This window comes from Gallus gallus, chromosome 7 (genome assembly GCF_016699485.2).
Source record: "Gallus gallus isolate bGalGal1 chromosome 7, bGalGal1.mat.broiler.GRCg7b, whole genome shotgun sequence".
Classification (NCBI taxonomy): domain Eukaryota; kingdom Metazoa; phylum Chordata; class Aves; order Galliformes; family Phasianidae; genus Gallus; species Gallus gallus.
Genome location: NC_052538.1, coordinates 34,933,101 through 34,955,614, shown reverse-complemented (window position 1 = coordinate 34,955,614; position 22,514 = coordinate 34,933,101). Strand labels below are relative to the sequence as shown.

At 45.7% G+C, this 22,514-nt stretch overlaps 1 protein-coding gene across 13 annotated transcripts in view; it reads left to right on the top strand.

Annotated features, from left to right (window-relative positions):
• Positions 1–19,709, top strand: part of CACNB4 (calcium voltage-gated channel auxiliary subunit beta 4) — a 76,678-nt gene extending 56,969 nt beyond the window's left edge. For 6 of the 13 annotated variants that reach the window (NM_001396491.1, NM_001305679.2, XM_046943398.1 and 3 more), the window contains 4 exons: positions 1,355–1,506; positions 4,023–4,118; positions 8,797–8,982; positions 12,766–19,709. In NM_001396491.1, the coding sequence (NP_001383420.1) occupies positions 1,355–1,506; positions 4,023–4,118; positions 8,797–8,982; positions 12,766–13,026 (695 nt within the window). In that variant the 3' untranslated portion in view covers positions 13,027–19,709. Of the gene's footprint in view, positions 1–1,354; positions 1,507–4,022; positions 4,119–8,796; positions 8,983–9,543; positions 10,147–10,262; positions 10,316–12,765 lie in introns of those variants that run through there. The other 7 variants (XM_046943396.1, XM_046943401.1, XR_006939787.1 and 4 more) reach the window with 6 other exon arrangements.
• Positions 19,710–22,514: the final 2,805 nt, after the last annotated feature.

Genomic DNA, 22,514 nt, shown 5'->3' with positions numbered 1-22,514 from the left:
ATCCCAGCTCCTTCAGCTGCTCCTCATAAGGCCTGTGCTGCAGAGCCCTCACCAGCTTTGTTGCCCTCCCCTGGACACGCTCCAGGGCCTCGATGTCTTTCTTACAGTGAGGGGCACAAAACTGGACACAGTACTCGAGGTGCGGCCTCACCAGTGCTGAGTACAGGGGGACAATTACTTCCCTGTTCCTGCTGGCCACACTATTTCTGATACAAGCCAGGATACCATTGGCCTTCTTGGCCACCTGGGCACACTGCTGGCTCACGTTCAGTCTAGTGTCAGTCAACACCCCCAGGTCCATTTCCTATACACAGTCTTCCAGCCACTCTGCCCCAAGCCTGTAGCATTGCCTGGGGTTACTGCAGCCAAAGTGCAGGACCCGGCATTTGGTCTTGTTGAATCCCATCCCATTGGCTTCAGCCCAGCTATCCTACCTATCCAGATCCCTCTGTAGGGCCTCGCTACCCCCAGGCAGATGGACACTTCCAGCCAGCTTGGCGTCATCTGCAAACTTACTGAGGGTGCACTCAATGCCCTCATCCAGGTCGTCAATAAAGATATTAAACAGGGCAGGCCCCAGCACCGACCCCTGGGGAACACCACTCGTGACCGGTCGCCAGCTGGATTTAACTCCATTCACCACCACTCTCTGGGCCCGGCCCTCCAGCCAGTTCCTTACCCAGCCAAGAGTGTATCTGTCCAAGCCACGGACTGCCAGCTTCTGCAGGAGCATACTATGGGAGACAGTGTCAAAGGCTTTGAAGTCTAGGTAGACCACATCAACAGCCTTTCCCTCATCCACCAGACGGGTCACTAGATCATAGAAGGAGATCAGGTTGGTCAAGCAGGACCTTCCCTTCGTGAATCCATGCTGGCTAGGCCTGATCCCCCGCTTGTCCCACACGTGCCCTGTGATCTCCCTCAAGACAATCTGCTCCGTAATCTTCCCCGGCACTGAGGTCAGGCTATAGACCTGTTACATAGACCTGTTAAATAGAAACATACGTTTAGTTGTAATGTGTATGCAGTATTTTCAGACAATGGAATTGCCTCAAAGATAACATTAATTTAAAAAGTCCTTGAGTAATAGATGATTGTGTGGAAATTACATGAATTCACATGTGCAGTTCATCTACTGAATGTATAGAGTTCATGAAACTGAATGGGTGATGGTATTTTCCACGTGGCTCTGGGCAGCCTGGTCTGGTGGTTGGTGACCCTGCACATAGCAGGGGGTTGAAACTGGATGAGCACTGTGGTCCTTTTCAACCCAGGCCATCCTATGATTCTCTGGTTTTTGTTTAAGTAGCACCGGGGTTGAATGGCTTTCAATTGCTTTGTTTTCCTCCTCTAGCTGAAGTGCAGAGTGAGATTGAAAGAATCTTTGAGCTGGCCCGGTCCTTGCAGCTGGTTGTCCTGGATGCAGACACTATCAATCACCCCGCACAACTTATCAAGACATCTCTAGCACCAATTATTGTCCACGTTAAAGTGTCTTCTCCAAAGGTAATGTATCTCACCCTCAAATTATTTGCATTTGAGTTTTTAAACATCTGCATGGCGTTGGTGTAGGCAGGGTAGGATGTTTTACTCTTCCAACAATAACAGCAGTACAGAACTTGAGGCTGAAAGATCCTTCTGGAGCTCTGTCACCATCACTTTATGCAGTAGAAGTGTGTCAAAAGATGACTAATGTCTGTCATGTATTGTTCACTTCTTTCCTCCCATTCTCTCCCTGGAGAGGACAGAGTTGGTCATGTAGCTGTTTTTCTTTAAAGCTGCCATTTATGTTGTAGCTAATCCTGCATTTGGCATATTGTTCATGAAGATGCCAATCAGCATTTTACAGTCACCATTTTCCCCCAAAGCAGGTGTTGATTGTCCCCATTTTATCCTCTGGTGTGGGGAGGCCACTTAAAGAGAAGGATGGGTTCAGTCCCTGGCACCACGAGCTGCTGCCCGCAGTGGTGAAAGCTTTCAGGATTTCTTAAGTTCTTTAGGGGAGAAAATAGAGTTATGTCACAGAACACATAGAAAATAATTAAATCATTTGCATTTCCTAAGGCAGTTATCCTTGCTGCACAGGATAGGATTCAGCACAAACTGAATGCAGCCTAATTACATTAGCACAGCATTTCCCATGACCTGACTTACCCTTTTGAAGCAGAGCCTGCTAATGCAGCAGTGCTGCCCAGCTTGTTGGAGCTGGAGTGAGGACTGGGGGAGAGGATACCCTCCTGGTGGTGCTCTGGGTCACAGCACTGTTCCCTTCTGGCTTTGGCTTTTGCAGCTGTCAGCTGAGCTCACAGCTTCATTGCTCCCTGTAGCAGCAGTGTGACCCTGCTCGGCTCGCTGTCAGGGCAGCAGAAGCCAAAGAAGGCTTAAGATGCAAGGGAGTGGGAAAATGGCTGTTGTTTGGGCTTGGGTATATAGATAGGGTATCGCACTGTGATGAGTGGATATACCCTGCCCCTGCCTGTATGCCCATGTTGTAAGAGAAGATGCATTTTAAAGTGCTTTTAAAGCTTGGTTTGTATCGACTGAATTCAATTTGGGTACTATCCAGAGGAATTCCATTAGGGCTGAGAAGTTGCAGAGATGTCTGCCATGTGTAGTGAGTTCGATGGAACTCCTGCAGAGTTCATATTAGAAGACAACTTTGCTGGTGTAGAAAACCCTTTTTGAACTGTTCTCTCTGTACCCAGCCCTTGCTACTGGCTCTCTGCAGAGCTGCTCAGATCTCTACGTGGCTCTCCTGACAGCATCTTTCCCAGCCCATACTGAGCCTGGGTAACTGGAATCTGGTCATTCCCAGCTAGGCTTGTTGAGCTCAGTACAAATGAGTAGCACCACTGGCACATCTGGAGGAGGGTCACCTTCCACAGGGACCGACAGCTAAGGCTGGGGAAGGGAGGAAAGAAAACAAAGCTTCATGTAAGTGTAGGTGTATAGGGTGCAAAGTCTAACAGTTCCTGGTTGTCAGGGGTCACGTGGGGGTCTGTAGTGGGGCAGCACAGCTCAGTACCTTTGTTAACGACCTGGTTTATGAGTGCAGTGCACTTTGAGTACACATTTGTGGGAAATGCCAAAGTCTGGGGCAGGTTGATGTGCCAGAGGGGAGGGCTGACGTTTAGGTGGACCTTGGCAGGCTTTTACTGACGTCCTGAAGTTCTTCAGGGGGCACTGCCAAGTTCTGCCCCTGAGCTGATGTGAGCCCATGCCCAGCTGGGGCAGCTGTGCAGCCAGGGATGTGGGCTCCTGGGAGGCAGTGTGGGCATGAGGGAGCAGTGTGCCCGTGCAGCAGAGACATGGCTGTGTGCTGGGCTGTGTGAGCACATGGTTGGTCCTGGCCCAGAGGGGTTACCCCAGAACTCATGTGGACAAGGAGCTGAGCGCTGTGATCCTGCTGGCCTTCCTCTGAGCGAGGGCTTGGCACAGAGACCTCTAGAGGTCCCTCCAACTTCAACAACACTGTGACTCTTTAATTTTCTTTGAGACTTTACAGGAAAATCCTTTAAATTCTCTAACTGCTCTGACCCTGAAATTCTAATAGTCGAAGAAACAGACAGAGGAATATATGAGCTGTGTGTGTAACATTCCTTCTGTACCCAGAACGTTCCTTGGAACAGATACAGTCACAGCATTATTGCTACAGAACACAACATCCTCCTGCTGCTGTGCTGCTGTCAGTCCTCTGTCATTCTCTGTGTGTGTATTTACATTTTGTGCTCTTCTAGAAGATGACATTGGTCATAAATAGCCTGTCACATAAAGTAAATAAAGCAAAATTGCCTTTTCCATTGCTATTGAAATATTTGCTGGGGATCTGATGTGATGCAGAGGGAAACGCCCAGCTCTCAGGGAGGCTCCCAGCCAGGTTTGTGCTTCTATTCAAGGGCAATATTTTGTTAAACATAATAGAGAGCTTCTGAAATTGGTAATCCTCCACTGCAATGTCAGTCTCTGAGCTGTGTGGACGTAAGTGATTCTTAAACTCACCTTTTCCTCTTTTCCTCTATCAGGTTTTGCAGCGACTGATTAAATCTAGAGGAAAGTCACAAAGTAAACACTTGAATGTTCAGTTGGTGGCAGCTGATAAACTTGCACAATGCCCACCAGTAAGTACAGAAGAAAGGCTAAAGAACTTGTGATGTGTGGAGTTTGAAAGATTTCTGCTGTCTCGGTCCTTTATTATAGCAGAGTTCGAATGTTATCACTTCCCTTTGTGGACAGCTGCAACCCTAGCTCAGCTTTTGTTGCTAGGAAAGAAAAAAGTGTGGTACTCCTTCCTGACTGTCTCCAGCGCCAGGTTTGTTTTGCTCTTTGGCCAGACAACAGGTCAGAAATGATGTGTACGGTAAAACTGATCTTCCAGCAGCACATGAGCAAATTACATCACCATCACTTGTGGAGCAGCACTGTCTTAAGGTCCTGAAGGGCCAAAGTCTCAGAGTCGTGTGTGGGAGGAGCCATGCAGCAAGTTCCTGCACAGCGTGAGGCACACGTGGCTGCATGCACAGCATCCCTGAGCCTCCTGGCACTGCGGCACCTGGGAACCCTTCCAGGTGCTTTATCTGGAAGCCTGGTCACTGCTCAGGGCCATTGTATCACAGGTGCTGATACTCACCTCAATCAGTGTGCTTCTAAAGGAGCTCAGGTCTGAGATACTGGATTAGGCAGGCAGTGCTGTGCAGACAAAACTGTACAGGAGTTCAGACAAGGCAGCTCAGACTTGCCTGTATTTGTCAAAGCCATCGGTTCCTGTGACAGACAGCTGCTGAGTACAGACACCCTTAGATGAGGGCTTGCTTTTCCAGGGCAGTGGCTGTGTGTAGCACTGACGTGGTAGCACAGAGGTTAGCTGAAGAGTAGGGTAAAACCTCTGGTATACATTGGCTTTCCAAAAAGCACCATCTCCTACTGAAAGTTAGGTTTGTGCAGTAGCTCCAACCAGATGGAAATGGAGGAACAGTTAACACAGGTCTGTCAGAACACTTAATACTGGGGACTTTGCACAACGTTTTGGTGTACGTTCAGGCTGGATCTACGTGGAGGTGTTAGAAAAGGTGATGGGCTTAATTGAAACTTGTCTTTGTCTGAAAAATGAATGGATTAGGAACATGTCCAGGATGAGACAGGTCTGATTCACGTTCCTTCTTTACCTGATACAGAGCAAAAATTCAAACACTGTAGAAAAGTATTGGTGATATTTGTGGGGCATACCTCGATTTCTGCAGCCAAATGTGCTGCTTTCAGTGCTCTCTGTGCCCAGACCGCATGCATGCTCTGTGCCTGGCAGCTGTGCATTTAGCAGCCTTCCTCTTGCAGGCTCTCTTGCCAGTGTCCACTGTCACAAAGGGAAGATGGTGACTGCATATATGTGTGTGTGTGTGTATATATATATATATGTATGTGCAGCTGCTTGTGCTGCAGAGCCAGTCATTAAGTTGAATGCAGCTTTGAAGCATCTGACTCCTTGTATGTGTTCTGCATATCCCCCTGAGCTTTTGCCCAGGGTTTCCTAAATGGGATAGCATAGAATGACCTGGGTTGGAAAGGCCCACAGTGCTCATCCACTTCCAACCCCCTGTTATGTGCAGGGTCGCCAACCAGCAGCCCAGGCTGCCCAGAGCCACATCCAGCCTGGCCTTGAATGCCTGCAGGGATGGGGCAAGGCATTCTCACACAGGAGCCCCTCATGCTATAGGACTTGCCTCTGCACTCCGCCAAGCACGATCACTCTCCAAGCTTCTGGCTACAGTAACTGTAGGTTGTTTGCTGCCTCATCCTTGTCTTCCACTTGGAGCAGCACCGAAAGATGTCAGAGCTACCTCCAGTTCTGCAGAAGTCAGCAATACTGGGTTTCTCACACACAATTTACACTGAATTGTTATGTCTGAAAAGGACAACAGAGAATTCCTGGGAGCCACACAAGTCCAATCAACTTAAACAGTATTGTACACTTTTCTGTAGTACAAAACAAGTCCTGTGGAAGCATCTGCCTTCCTCACTCTCAATGGGTATGAGCCAAGGTGAATGGAGTTGCACCTGCACCTGTTTGAATACAGCTGGTGCTGCTGACAGCAGGCTGTCCCTGCAAGCTTGCACACAGCACCTCATTTTTCATTCTTCACGTCTTGAAAGGTGCGTTTATTCTTCCACTTGCACAGAGAAGCTTGTGTGTGTTCCACAGCCTCAGCTGCTCTTTCATTCCGTCACTTCCTCTTGTTCCACTCAGCTTTGTGCACACCTGTTGAAGTGAAGCAGTGGCTGTGTTATTGAGGTGCACAGTGTGCACCGTGTTGTGTGAGCTGTAGCTCGTTTGTTGCAGTGCAGCACTTGGGTTGTGCATCTCAGGATCCAGTAAACTCTGCCTTGAACCCAGCTGCAGCAGTTCTGTCTTGTTGCCCAAAACAACAAAGGGAGACCTCACCTGTTTAAGAGAGGTGTTTCCAAATTGCCTGCCCCATGTCTGCTGCTCTTTGTGCTCGTGAGCATCTAGGTTTGACTGAGTTTGAATTAAAGGACCGAGTTGATCCATGATTTAATTAAGTGCACTGCTAGGACCAAAGACTTTACTGTCTGCCTTCTGCACCAGGCCCTGCTCCGTCTGTTTGCAGCCTGGGTTCCTGCAAGAGCAGCATTTGTTTGAAGTAAAGATACTTGTGAGCCATAAAAGCCACAGTCTGTTTCATGTGCTGCAAGTCAGTCTTAAGCAATCAGGTGGTGCTGTATTGTCTAGACATTATAAAAATAGCTTGCTTTCTTGGCATATTTAAGTTCAGGAACTGCTTTCATTATTAATTCCTTGCTAATCTTTCACTCTGACCGTGACTGCTGCTGCATGACTCCGTTAAGCTGGAATGTTGTGTGGCTCAAAGAAATGGGGACTGTGTTCATTGTACGGCTTTAGGTGTGCTGCTCATAGACATCCCAATCTGGTTTTTCTGTACTTGAGGTAATGCACTTAGAATATTTTACACTGCTTTCACCAGAACATGGTCACGTATCCCACTGCTGCTATGGTTCTGCTGCATTCTTTTTAATATGCTTTAATAAAAAAACATTTAAAAATAAAGTAAGTTTTTCTACCTCATATACATTAGCTATATGATATATTTTATGAGGGCTGATCCAAAAGTAATGCCTTCTATTTTGTTATGTTGGTGGTACGGCAGCAGAGGCAGAACCTTCCTACCAACATCCCATCAGGTGCTGTGGGACAGATGGCAGCAGAGGGGCACTGTGACCAAATGGAGTCTGACATGGGAGCGTGGGTGGAGCAAAGCTGTCACTGAATTCCTCTATACAGAAAGATGGCAGCTACTGACATTCATTAACACTCGTGAATGTCTGTAGAGACTGACCCATGAGTGGGAGCACAGTGAGAGGGTGCTGTGTTTCAGCAGTGGTGACAGCAACAGCGGGTCTGACTTCTACAACGGTGGCATGCAGGCTCTTGTTCTTGTGGCAAAAATGCAAAGCTAATGGTGGTGACTGTTGAAAAACAGTGTTTTATAGCTGAGCATTTGCTCTGTCAGAAAGTGTTGTTGTGCTCTGTGTAGCCATTGTTGTTTCCATGGAAATAAATAGGAGGCATTACTTTTGGAGCAACCTACATAGATACGGCCCAGGACAATTCCTCTTCATTCAGCCTGGCCCAGGTGAACCCAAAGGTTGGATACCCATGGCTAGAGGATCTTAGCACTGAAAGTGAAAGAGAGTGTTTTGCACTTGCTGGCAGAGGAGGAAACATTTCTGTACCACACTGATAAGGAGGAATCAATCAGTATCAGAGTTGTAGCACTGACCAAAGTTGTGGTGCAGACTTGCAGGCTGCAGGTAGGTGCAAGTGAAGGTCTTTGAGTCTCATCCTGGAGACATCAGCTTAGGACAGGTCTGTGGCTGTGCAAGGCAGAGCAGTATCGTGTGGGCTGTAGCAGTTCCTGCACCACCTGCACTTCTCATTTCCTGTGATGTTTTCACAAGAGTTTTTTTTTCATGGAGGTGAGAGAGTTAACATCACAGATGAAGTACAGCATTTCACTGCTGAACGTACGTTTATCTTCTTGAGGAGCTCTGTGGTTCTGTGTCAGCATTTCATTGCCAGCACTCACTGCCTGTGGTGGCCTTTGGTTCCTTGGGTAGCACAGGGCCCTGTGGCCCCCAGTCCCTCTGTGCTCACCAGGAAACATCCCTCTGGGGCATTTCATGTGGTGAAAAGGCCTGAGGCAAGATGCCAGGATTTGCACTAACGCTTCAGTACTGATCCCAGGTGAATTGCAAAAGGTGTGACCTGCGTGGCCTTGTGGATGTGAGGGCAGACGTGGGGCCGTGCAGATAGCTGGCAGAAGCAGAGGTGCTGAGTGGCACTGCACTGTGCCTGGGCAGAGCCCTGCTGCACTGCCATCACTGTGTGAAGTGCTGTGCTGAGTGTGCTTCACTCCGGAAACGCGTTCCAACTGGGATGTGAGAGGCAGTGTGAAGTGCCCCAGTGTTGCTCTGGCAGACCGCTTTAGCTCCTGTCTTCTGTTACAGTGCTTTGAGCAAAGTAAACTCTCTGATGGAGTGCCGTGCCTTCAGGCGTGCGGACCCCACAGTGCCTGTGAGGCTCACTGAGGGGAGAGCTTTGGTGTTGGGTCACCACGTGAGCCCACTCGTGTCACTTTGCTTTGCACTTTCCGTGCTCTGGTTGCTACTTATTTAATTCTAAAGCATTAGCATGATGAGAACTGTTGAACATCTCTCACTTCACCTGTAACGTTGTAATGAACCACGCTTTGTTGTTGTGATCAGGAGATGTTTGATGTAATTTTGGATGAAAACCAGCTCGAAGATGCTTGCGAACACTTGGCGGAGTACCTGGAGGCGTACTGGCGTGCTACGCACACCACCAGTAGCACACCCATGACTCCTCTTCTCGGGAGAAACTTAGGATCCACTGCACTGTCCCCATACCCTGCTGCGATCTCTGGACTGCAGGTATGAAAACACATTTCAGCCCCAAACAGCAGCGCAGGTCAGGTATCTTGTTATGTTATTGTTAATTCTGGGGGGGAATGGTGTACGTGTTGTGTACAGCAGAAGTCATATGTGCTTCTGTGTCAGCTGTTTGGCCACAGCCAGCAGCAGGAATGCAAGCTGGAGGCCCGTAGTCAGCACAGACACAGCTGAAGCACTGGGACAGCTCCGGCTTAAGTGGGAAATGCAACAGCACACAGCGCTGTCAAGTGCTATCGTGGCCATATTAAAAAATGGCATTGTTTTGATGTGGAAGAGATGCCGTTGGCAGCGGGATGCTCTCAGCTTGAGAACTCGCTGTGGCACAGCAATGGAGCTCCTGGCTGCCGTAGCTGGGAGGAACAGTTTCTCTGATGTCCCATTTTCTTACTCATAACTCCACAAAGCATTCGCATTTGGGTGGCCAACATCCATGCTTGTCTCGTGTCAGCAGAACGCCTTCACCTTTTGAGTTCTCTGAGTGTGAAGAATTTCCATTTTTTTAACCCATTGAAAAAAAATTCTGACCGTTTTTCTTCGCAGGGGTAGCTCAAAAACGGCTGAACTTTGGCACTTCAAACGTGGCATGTAAATAGTCCTTAACGAGAAGTACGTGCTTTACTAAGTTTGAAAACAGAACGTGTTGTTGAAGTGATAGTTGTGAATGCTTGAGAAGACCAGGACTGTAGCGAAGTCTGAGCGTTTCAGAAGGTGCTCTGTGTGTGTGTGACCTCACAGGGACGTGCACCTTCTAATGTATGTCCAAAGTAGATCGAGCAAACGGGATTTGATGAATTATTCACCTGACAAATTTAACCTCTGTTCTGCTTGTAGAATGTCTGGAAGCAGGTAACACTCCTGAAGGAGATGACTCACTGTTGAGTGTTGCCATTGAAAATGAAGCTATTTTTTCTGTGGGTGAATGGCACTTCGTGAAGGTGCATGGTGTTCGGTACTCACCTTTCTAATGATGTGCTTGATTTTATTAGGCTCAGTAAGCCACTGTTTCCTGACTGGCTGAATGCACAAGCACTGTTCTGTTACTAATAAAGCACACGTGTAAAATGTTGTTTCCATTTTCACTTGCCTTAAGATTTCAGTTTTCCATCCCGTCATGACAATAAAATACCATCTGTAGAACTGTCACCTCTTCAGTTTCATTTTGAAAACTGGGTGTATCCACAGAATTTTTTTCAGGCATTTATTTCTCTCTGATCAATGGACACCAGCAGTGACTGTGAAATGTTGCTCCATTTACTTAGGGAAAACTCACACTGAAGATGAAAATCACCCCTGTGCAGTGGGCTGGCTGAAGGTATGCATCACCTAATCCCCACTTCACCCTCATTGTGAAGGCTTAGCTGGGACCTGAATGGTGCTAGTTCTCTGCAGAGGGGTAAATTTCTCCCTGAGTGAATGGTGCCCAATTGAGGACTGCAGGACGTGGCTCTCAGTGCTACTCCAGCACTCAGGCCCATTTCAAGAATCTGGGGGTTTTTACACGGTTGTCTTGAAGACTTCCACCATTGGAAGTGCTTACCCACCGAGAAGGTGTGTGCTAATTCCAGCCTTTGGAAGCATTTGCTTCAGCTGTAAATGTTGTGATGTCATGGTGGTGATTAAAACCCTCGCTCAAATCCTCGGAACCAAACTAGCTTAGATGCTGATGGTAAATTAAGAATTTATACTTCATATGGCCTGGTGACTCCTCCTCTCTTGATACCTCAGGGAAGCAAATACCAGAAGCCCCAAATACCAAAAGCCCCCAAGCTTTTTACAGCAGTCATACCTGAAACTGATGCAGATTTGCTGGGGCAGTCTGTTCGTGTTTTACCCAATCAAGATTTGGGAATGTCTCTTTTTCACTCAACTGTCACTTGGAGTATAACTTACTGTGATTGAAGCTTCTAATTTAATTTGAACCTTTGGGCTTCATGAAGGTCATTAGGGTAAAGTTGGCAATGTACAGCAGAGTCATAGTAAAAAGGAGGCTGAGCCCAGCAGCTCCAGGTGTGTGCCATTACAGGTGTGTGGTGCACCTTCCAGAGCCTGTGGCCACTCGGTCCTTGGCTGTGAGCTGCTCAGCAGGGAGTGATGGGGGTGCTCACATGTATTTGCAGGCCTCAGCAGGATAAGTAAATTGTCACTGCCAGCTGGGGCCAGTGGTTAGCCTTTGTGGTTTCTATGTACCTATGTAGTTCATCCTAATTCTGGTGAATAGACTTGCATCCTGCAGTTCAGGTCTTGGGGATAAGTGCTGCTTGGGCTCCAGAGGCATTTAAAGTCAACTACTGAAGGCAGTGTCATGCAGACAGTGCTACCAGATCAAATGTAATTTGGGGTATAGCACCAGCACGTAGCCACACCAGGTTTATGCCGTGGTTACACATCTCAGGAGGGAAATAGTGGGATCAGGATGACTATGCAATCGTAATAAAGACTGAAAGGTTTTAAGAAAAGAGTAGTTTGCATCCAGAGAGGAAATTGCTGCAGGGAATGAGGAGAACATGAGCATAGGAAGTTAAAGTTGCAGTTCACTAGTGAAGAAAATATGTGGACTTCGTCATACAGACACTACTAAGGCATGATGCTGCAAGGAAAACTTGGGGAAGGCATTATAGAAGTTGCTGCCCTGTAACACAGCACAAATCTGTAGATGAGCAGCTTTTCTGTGTCAGCTCACTATGTGGAGTCTCTCAGTGGATAACCTTGGTAGCATCGATCCACATCGGGAGACGAGACATCCTATCTGCTGTGCTGTAATGTACACCTGTCTGCAAGGTTACTTCCCCATGCAGACAAGCCTTTGGTTATAAATTATGCAGTTTAACAGTTGCCACAGAGAAGCTGTAGTAATGGGAGGAAGGTTTTAGAGCGTGGAGAGCCTTGCCCAAGATTTTAGAAGGGAGAGGAGCGGGCAATGCTGTGTGTGCCTGTGAAACTGAGGCCACAGGGGTGCAGCCATCACAGCAGCGTTCTGCTGGCACTGCCAGGATCAGAACAGTGACTCTGGGTCTGTCATCTCGGGAAAGGAAAGCACAGACCACGTTTGTTCAGAGAGCTGTACGGATGAGAGGCTTAATGTGATGGCAGTAAACCGGATTGTTGTCTGCATAGATCCCTTCATTGTGCTAGTTCACGGGCAAAATATATGGACCAGTTTTTTTTATGTCACAAATGTAATAAATCATTTTGGGAATGTGAGGATAGGAAAAGCTCGTTAACTTACTTAAAATACTGTATTTTAGCTGGAAGAATTTGTTAACATTTTAACTATCCCTTTGCTGCCCAGTTAGCTGCTGTCACTTGTTGGGTCGTGTGAAGGTTTTTACAGAGAGCTCAGAGAGCTGAACCTTCAAAAACAACAGGGAAAAAAACCCTCTTCAGCTGCTTTCTGAAAATCCATAAACCAGTGACAAACTATTTCTAAGCAGAATAGAAGCATGAATGTTAGTATGTTCATGATCAGAGAAAGGTGATAAATGCTGAATACATCAGCTCACTTTTCATGCTAAGCGACCTGTAATATTTAAGGTGGTGAATGCCGTAAGATACACGCTGTAATACCGTGTTTGGTCTGCTTTCAGCTCTAGGAACCAAACTATTCTTGCAACCCATTCCTGTAAGCGTACAGGTTTTAACATAGAATGAATTTCACAAAAGTGGATGGATTTTGAAAGACCTCAGAATAAAGTTTCAAAACTAGCTTAACAATGCCAACTACTCTTTATCTGTGCTAACGCTTGGATTCTTTGATACTCGTAGAGCCAGCGTATGAGGCACAGCAGCCATTCTACAGAGAACTCTCCAATTGAGCGACGAAGTCTCATGACCTCAGATGAAAATTACCACAACGAAAGGGCTCGGAAGAGCAGGAACCGCTTGTCTTCCAGTTCCCAACACAGCCGAGATCACTATCCTCTAGTGGAAGAAGAGTACTCTGACTCATACCAGGACACTTACAAGCCCCATAGGAACCGAGGATCCCCTGGAGGATATAGCCATGATTCACGACACAGGCTTTGAGTTCAAGAACCTGGGGAAAAATAGTATTCATCAGTCGATAACTTGCCATAACGTAGCTAGGAAAAACAATTCACCTTAATTTGGCAGATGTAACGCGGTTATACTGAGGTTACACTCTGCTGTCATTTGATGTTAAGTAGGGGACAAAAGAGTTATCATGCCCTTACGTTTATGCCCTGTCATACAGATTGTATTTTGTTGAGTTTTTTTTTAGTACAGCATATACATTTATAGCCATACCTTTTCTCGTCATTAGATATTAGGCACATCAGTTTGTAACTTAGGGTAATTAGCGAGGCACTTATAAAGTAATTTCCTGTGCTGGAAATTCCAAATGACCAGTTCCAGTTGGAACCAATTTATAAACCAATTCCTGTTGGAATTTGGGTGAATTGACTGGAAAGTCAACCTGAGCATGTTGCAATCAAATGAAAAAGATAAAAACGAAGAATCTGAAAATTAGAAACCAGTAGAAGCCGGAAAGTCAGCGGCAGTATTTGTTTGCTGGAAGCTCAATTTACATTTACAGTTAGAATAAAAGCATTTTATCCTAACTACTTACTTCCAGAATGGCTTTTTCAGACAAACCAAATGTAAACTGTTGAGAGTGCCAAAATCAGAAATTATTGCAGCAGTTACAAAATACTTTCCAGTTTGAAATTATTTTTAGAGCTGGCATGAATGTTGCAGCAAAATGATTTCTTTAGTTTAGCCAGTACTGACATTTGTGTTGGGGTCGGCAGTAATGAGCTATGACACAGCAAGGGCAAACAGAAACAGGAAAATGAACAAACTTCAGGACAGTTTGTGTGGTTTGAGGTTGAGTCTTTTTTTGTCCTCTCTCTCTCGTTTACCTGAATACAGCTAGTTGTCCCAAAATCATAGAATCACAGCATGGCCTGGGTTGCAAAGGACCACAGTGCTCATCCAGTTCCAACCCCCTGCTATGTGCAGGGTCGCCAACCAGCAGACCAGGCTGCCCAGAGCCACATCCAGCCTGGCCTTGAGTGCCTCCAGGGATGGGGCAGATGTTGTAGTAGTAGTAGTAGTACCGAAACTGGTACCTGGATACATAATATTTTTTCTCCCATTTTGAGTATCCTGCCTTTTTAAATGGAAGATGATACTTATCTTACCCAGTGTGTAGAGTACCTCCATTCCAGTCCATCTGAGTACCTGCATGTTGCAACCTTCAAAATCCATCTCTGAATGTCTGAAAATTCCAGCATCGCACAAGAGCTCTCCAGAAGAACATCAGTTTCAACCCCAGTAGGGAAATCTGAGGACAGGGGGTGGGGTTAAGCATCCCTAAATGATAAAAGTGGGAATGATACATTCATCAGAATTAGCATGCAATAAAAGTGGAGTATCAGAAAATAATCGCTCACATGTAGAGCTGACATTTTTAATTCAAAGAACTACGATAAATCCTTGGAGATATTGCTGCCTTATTTCCTATTGATCACTTCTTTTCACCTACTGAGACTTCAGTTTTTTTAAATAGGTCAATGTTTGTGGGCAGACCTTATGTCTTACATCATCAGTGAAGCCTTAGATCCGGTACGATTGAAACATGAGCGTAACTGGCAGTTTTGTACAACACAGCCATGTCTGTAAGCAGAGACTCCTGAAGTTCCACACTGCATGTTTTCTAAAGTTGACAGAACTATGCTGAACGTGCATTTTTGTATGCAGGTTCGTGTCAAAAGTTTTTGCAGAGATGAGGATCATTGACTTTTGTATCTGTGTATCTTCCCCAGGGTGGGCTATAAGAGCATGTAGCACGAAGAGAATTTCCTAATCACTATGGTTTCTTCCACTTTCTGGACCAGTTAACAAAGACCACTGATATTTTCCACCACCACTGAGCCTGGTAATCTTCTTGATGTTAAAAACAAGAAAAGTAATTCATCTCCTGTCGGGTACAGCCAAAAATGACGTACATCTCTAGCAGCATTAGAAGATCATGGATGCATGACTGATTTGTTAAATAATTCTGCCACCTCAAAGGCAACCTTAAACATTACTGGATGATTCAAGTGGGCCCATTGCCAAGAAAAAAATATTAAATACCTGCATCCATTGGAGAAACAAGAGTTAAGAATGGGTATGACAGACCTGATCCTGTTGGATTTTCTCCAGCTGAATGCCCACAGATTCCAAAAGTGCATGTAGGCTGAGAAAGCACGGCAAGATCTGGTCTGGGAATGGTAGCTACAGCTGCCTTCTCTACTATTTTCTGCTATAGCACAGTGGAGCATTCTCTAGTAATTTTTACAGATCTTTGTTACATGTACAGCACACATACCTGCATGAGAAAGAAGGCATTAGGCAAAACATATTTTCTATAAGCTTTAATAAGTTTCTTGTTTGTGTGCATTAAAGTATTAATTGCAAAGGATGCACTGAGATGTATAAAGCTAGATTAGATGGCTGTTTATCTTTATTCTGTAGTAGCATTAGGGATCCGGTCATTTAACTGCTTGAAGATATTTGCATTTTAATGGCAGGTAGCTGTGAAGCACCTGCATATATTTTCTAGTAAACAAGGTTACTGCTTTATCATTTCCTAGACAAAAAATGGCATTTATTTCTAGAGCCTTTTGGAGCCTTGTTTTTAAGTCTTCCATGTCATGCTAGTAAAGGGAAAGATCGACACAACACATAGGCGTAAATTCCATCACCTGCAGCAGCTGAAGTGCCAAAACGACTTTCTTTGTTCTAATAGAAACAAGCTTGCCAGGGTCATCATGTATTGTCTTGGAAGAACCCATTGAGATCCTTTATTACATGGGTTTAAGTTTACTATTGTACGTAATTGATTTACCCTCTTCGCTCCTATTGCCCACTCCATTTTAAATATAAGAAGTCAGTTATAAAAGATCCAGCAGATCTCATTGCTTGGTGTTTTTTCTTTTTCCTTTGAAGATAGGTATATCTTTAAGCACAAATATACTGCACATGCTAATAGATGATTAATTTATCCTAGATACGGGCTACTGGAACTCTTTCATTTTACACAATGAATTATTTTTAGGAAACACGGTAATCAGTAAGAGCTGCAATGTTGGTCAGGACATGTTAACTCATAGTGTTTGCATTAGAACTGCAGCAGTGCTATCCAGCTGTGTTGTGATTTATTATGCAATGCTGCTATATACAGCTGTGAAGTTCATGTATTCCTCAATGAATACGAGTAATTTTCCAGTCCTCATACCATTTCTTCTTATTATTAAAACATTATTAAGCAAAGGTTGGGGTTCTGTTCCTAAGCTCTGGCTTATACAGAGAATTTTAGATGGCTTTTTTTTGTTGTTGTTGTTACCTAATGTTTTTTTCATTAGGAAACTTGGGTTAACAATAGCTCAGCAATGAAAGTGATATGACAGTCTTAGCATCTGAAGACAATATCAGGCAGTGCATTCGTATGTCTTGGATGGATTAACAAAGTATTTTAAAACTCTTGGAGGCACTTTAAAGGCAATTCATTGTTGAATTCCTAATTTAAAATCTTTCCTTTTTGGCAGGTTGTACTTAGCAGATGTACAGGTTCATTTCATGGCCATGAACATTTATCCCATGGGATGCGCAACTCACAACTGGCTATGTTTCTGCAGTGAGCAGATTATGAAATTGCTGTTCAAAGGAACACAATGAAAGCTATTCTGTATAAAACTGTAGTTTATAAACAGTGGGCCGGGTTCTATGATTGCTTTCTAAACATTCAACCTGGTAAAAACAGTTCCTCTGCTTGAGAACCAATAGTGCAGCGTGGCCCTACACCTAGATTGTACCTCAAGGAATCCTCTTAGCCCTAGATGTGTACGAGATGAGCAAGAGTAGCTCCTGGAGCACTCCCTGGCTTGGATCTCATGTTTCTGCTTGCTGTGCTGGACCCAGGTGCACTGGGTATGGTGGGGTGGGAGGTGGCACTGGAGCTCCAGCAGGCAGTTGCTGGTGGCCATACGCAGAGTGCTGGTGCTGGCTTTCTGCAAGGAGAAGCAATGTCACTGGTTTTTCTCTAGGTTTGAGAGCTTATTCTCAACTTGATAATTGGGATGGTAACCTTTTGTGCCCCTTGCTTTGAAAATAATGTTTACACGTATTTGTGAGAGTGAAACTTGCAAACGGGGAATGGTGGCTGTAGGAATAACAAGGCAGTGACAGTTACTTGAGATGTGCACAGGCCCTCAGCTTACAGTTCAGTTTGACTGCAGGTCTTCTGAATCCCGTTTGGTCCCAGTACTATGGAGTTTTCTGAAACCTCTCCAAATCACTTCACTGATAAGGCTCCAGCATTCTCAAAATAGTATTGCTAATTTAAGTAAATGAGGGCTTTCGTCAGTCATTTTTGCTTTAAGAATATCTTAAAAGTCACTCTGATAGATTTTGTTGTCCAAGTTCAGTACTTGTGACGCCTGGCCTTCATTTCATGGTCTTCACTTTTTTAAAGCAAAAGTAGACACCACAAGGAAGAATCAGATGCATTTGGGGTAAAATATCAGTAATACAGATCTGTTTTCACTCCTGAAAGTCATTACTATAAATTGAGTTACATTCCCCAGTTGGCTTTCTAACACCACATTGGAGTTGGAGAGTTTTCTTCCCGGGCGACAGCTTTAATGCCAGTTTAGATACGTGAGGTTCTGCTATCTTTTGCTGCAGTTGCCTCTCATTCCTTCAAACCTGACTGTAAGGCACTGTAATGTAGCCAGCTTTAACTTCAGGGGAAAAAATGAGGCCAAAAGAGTGTATGTTCCTTCACTGGCAGTCATCTGAATGATGTTTGTTGGGTTGCTATTCAAATCCGGTTTATTTCACATAGAAAAATAAAGGTATGCACGTCTTTAAAAGTACAGGGACATGTTGATAATGTTGTAAAGTACATGTGAGGTATTAACTTAAAAAAGAGCTGAAGATTCCACTCAGTATCAAAACCTTTGTTAAGCTGGAGACAGAGGTGTCATTCCTGATGCACAATCCTTTGAAGAAGTCCAGACAAACATTCCAAGTGAATCCATGCAGAAGGTTTGGGAGAAGGCGGAAATTATTTGCAGACAGTAATGAGTGTGTCATTCATGTCATGGTTCATAGCTAATTCCTTTGGAGGCGGTGAAGCTGGGAGCAGCATGGCCTTGGCCTCACTGATACTTCTAGGCTTGCATTCGGCCCCCAAGTTTCTTGGCAGTGAGTTACTGTGTTCTGGGCCCTGCAAACACCTGCTGCTGGGCACAGTGGGTATTACTGCCTTGTCTGAGAGTCAGTGCTTGCAGGGTCTGGCCATAACTGCCACGTACCACTTATCACATGCCTTACAAACGGTTCCTGAAATACAAAGTAAAATAAACTGAATGCCAGAGCCCCTTTTGAGATTGCTTCTACTCTGTATAAGCAGTAGAAAATCAATATAGTGAGGAAATAATATTGTACCATACAGAATCATCTATTTTGCCAATCATGTAAAAACAGAGCAAGGGAAAAGAAGCACATTTGTAATAGCACAAATTTACAGTAATTCCACTATTGCATTTGGCATCGTGTTTTTGAAAGAAAATAGGTCTTTTGATCCAGCATTAATGTATTTATTGCATTTTCGATCAGTTTAACTTGTTGCCTGATACTTGAGCATTTTATTTCTAAGGCCTTGCATTTTGCTTATGACTTGATTTTTCAATAACTTCTACTCCATATTGACTAATGAAGAAAGAACCTTTTAAAATTACAAAACCCTGTGTTCATTTCTGCTGATCTCCTCCTCAGAACTGAAATTCCATAAATAGAAGCAAACTTCCAATTCAGCATATAGATTCTGGCGTCTGACTGATGAATATGGCGCTCCTGTCCGAGCAGCCCAAGGTCTGGAATGAACTTCCCCAGCGAGCTCTTGGGGCCGTAGTGCTGCACGCTGTTGTGTGCCAGGTGAGGGACGTGGGGGAGAGAAACGTTGCACCTGAATTGCTGTGGGAGGGTCAGCCCTAAACTGCCACTGATACTGCTGTGTGTTCAGAACTGAAAGGACAGCGAGGTTAGGCTGTTCAGGCCCAGGGTGTGCTGCCATTTGAACAGCCCGATTCTCCTCTTGTGCACACACAGTGGAATTGCACAAGAACAGCATAGGAAGAGAATCAGGCAAAGTGCAGTTCTATGTATGCATGAGAAGCAGGGGGTAAAGAGAAGGTGAGTACTGCTCAAGCTGCAAACCGTGGCCCTTGGGCTTTTCAGTTCCCAGAAGATCTGTTCCTCACCCAAACTAGTTCCCAGTGCCAGCTTGGCAGTGCCCAGCCCCACCAGGAGCCAGTTTGGGGGCACTTTGGTAAAGACGTGGCTGCCTTTACCCAAAAATGAGACCCACAAATTCATGTTTTCTGTTCTGCTGCTTCGCCCCTTTCGGTTTTTACTTCTAGATACTGTATGTGTAGCATTCTACAAGGCATGCTGGGTAAAATATACTATGCAAATGTGTACAGTGTTGCATGCTTTGCTCTCCCTCTGCTTTTAGTGGCTTTCAAAGAAAAAGAAAGTGTTGTTATTTTTGTGACCAGAATCATTTAAAAAAGAAAATGCCGACTGCATGCTGTTAGTATCCTCATTTCTATGGATTTGTTTTATGGGATTTAGATGTACAAAAACGAACTGCATTACAATAACTTTTCTACAATAAATCAAAAACTACAAACAGCGCTCAGAAGCCTTCGAAGTCTCTGTGTTCAGCACTCAGGACTGGGAACGTGCTCAGAAGAGTCACTGATGGGAACGGTTCAGAATGTTGTGGCATTTTTACTGTTTGATGATAGGTTTTGGCAGCGGTTTCTCCTGTTAGCATTTTTAGTCAGTATTAATGAGGTTCAGGAGAAAGACGTGCATCTGATCTGTGAAGTGAGTGGTGTTTATTTTTAAATCTATCTGCTCTTAAATAATCACAGCTCAGAAGCACAGAAGTCTGCATAGCATCTCACTGCTCCATCAAGAAACAAAATCCTTCAGCCAAATGCTGAAGGGTTCTCATGGACATAGTGGTCTTTGGAACCGATGCTCACTGTGACCTCACGTTAATTTAACACTTGTTCCTAGAAAGAAGCAACTATCAGAATAACGTGAGGTATTAAGAAAAGAAGCAAAACCAGGTTGTAATGTCCTGCAAACAGGAAAGCACTGAAAGATGGGACCTTTAGCTAAACCTGAAAAGCGGTTGTGGGAGTGAAATTACAGGGTGAGTTCCCTGCTGGAGATGTTCCACAGGGAAGCAAACAGACTTATTTTCTTCAAAGTGCATAGCCAGCAACCCAACAAAAACACAGTGACCACGTAGGAGATCTGGGAACAGTCAGCCAGGGCCTGCACAGCCAGACAGCATGAGCGGCTCTGAGCCCAGCAGGGCGTTGTGCTGCTTGCCTGCCCTTTGTACCCACCTGCTGCTCCTTGCTGCTGCTGGACTGCCACCAGCTGCTCCTCGTGCCTCCCCATGCTGGCTGGCACCCACAGGAACCAACTCTGCCTGCTTTGCAGCCCTCCTGCCCAGGGCCTGCCTTCTGCAGGCAGAAATACGGGTACCAGGTAAGCTGTGTGCTTATGGTGGGGATCAGCTTTAAGTATCTAGCATACATGCAGCGTTTTAAACACAAATTGAGTCATTTTGTCTAACTTCAAAAGTAGATTTTAGCATGTGAGTTTCAATCAAAGCTGTTTAACAAAGGGCTTGTGGCCTTTCGAATAAATAGAGCAAAAAATACATTCTTTTGTGTGGTTTAGTCCATTCCTGGAAGTAGAAGGTTTGTGAGCCACATCTCCTGCCTGTCTCCTCTACTCGTTCAGCTGTGCTCTGCAGTTGCTAGGAGCAAACTGTGTGCTATTTGACAACGGCGTTTTGAATTTCCAGGAGTAATAATCGTACTCAATACAAACCGTGCCAACTGCAGTGCTTCTCTAGAAAGCTCCCACCAGGAACTGCAGCCAGGTGGTAGCATCAGCATGCAAAAAAAAACCCAGCGGTGTGACACATGTTGAACATGCTGCTCCATTTGTGCAGCTGTTGGCTATAGAGAAGCTGCTGGCAGTTGGGTAGCATGGCAGGGTGCTGGCGGCACCAAACACAGCTCTTAAATGTTGCTTAAAAACATCAGAGTCTAACAAGAAAAAATACTGGGGGGAGGGGAGGGAGGGGAAGAGCTTTTCTATTTTAAGATTCAAAATAACTGAGTTTTGTTACCCTCTTGCATAGCTGTGTGTGAGTTCTGTCTCAACTCACCCTGGTGTCAGCCCACGCGTTTCAGAATCACCCGGTGTTTGCACCAGGGCTGCAAGCAGAAATGCACTGTGCACACCTGGAAGTCTCCGTGGAGGCACAGCAGAAGGGGTGGCTGCAGGCCGAGCGCTGAGCTTGTGCCAGGTGGGAGGATGGGAGGAGCTGCTGCACTGACCTGCTGGTTAGCTTCCCGCCTTCCCCAGCCCGAAGCCGCAGCACTGATCTCTTTCCTTGCTGTAGGAGGAGGACCTGGCTGACCTGAGGTTAAGCACTGAGGTGAGGTCATTCTGCATGTGGTCATGACTGCAGTGAGGTCATTCAAAGTGGGACCCAACCTGCAGAGGATTAGCAGCCTTCCTCTGGAGCAGCTGGGCTCTGCTCTGCCTGCCGTTCCGGCAGCTGGGACCTAACACTGGAAAAGACATGCAGGTGAACCCCATGGACAATGCCACATTGTGTCTAGTTGTTTTCAAGCTGGATGGCTACCAATGTTACTGGCGCAGAGCGTGGTTTATTTCATGCTATTAAAGGTGTAATGTGCCGGTTCATTACCAGGATGTTTATTTTCTTCAGAGCTGAATATTCCCCTTCGCTGCAGCACAAAGCGCGAATGCCCGCAGACGCACACAGAAACTCAGAGACTGCTGCTGGCCTTGCTGCAACTACAGGCAATATTGCAGCAGGGGAACTAAAAGCAAGGAGCCACTGTCAAAATGAAAGTTCCTAGCACAGCTACATCTATTACTCAGATAACTGTAGGTGTGTTTTCTTCATGGGGCCCAGCACACAAAGGCACCTGTGTCAGCTGCGGGCCCTGCCTGCAGCTCTGCGTTGTGGCAAATCTGCATCCTTGTGCTGAAAATAAGCACTGCTCATATGTCTGACCTCAAGTCTTGTGGAAAGACAAAACGTAACCGTCTGAGGTAAAAGTAACCTTTTGTACAGAGGAAAGGCCTCGAGGCTCTAAGGCAGGCGGTGCTGAGCAGAAAGCAGTGTGGGCAGGAAGCCTTCAGACGGAAGGGAAGCAGCATATCTGCCTGTGCCTTCCAAAGTGCCCGAGTGACAAACAGCAGCACAGCTGCCGTGTCGCTTGGGGTCATCATTTACGTGTCCGGAGAGCTCAGTGCAACCTCAGTGCTGAAGGAACACTTGTGTGTTCCAGGCCCTTCAGCCCGCAGCGCTGAAACCGATCATCACAACCGGCACTGCCATGCGTGGGGCGGGACTGCGGAGATGCGCGGGGCAC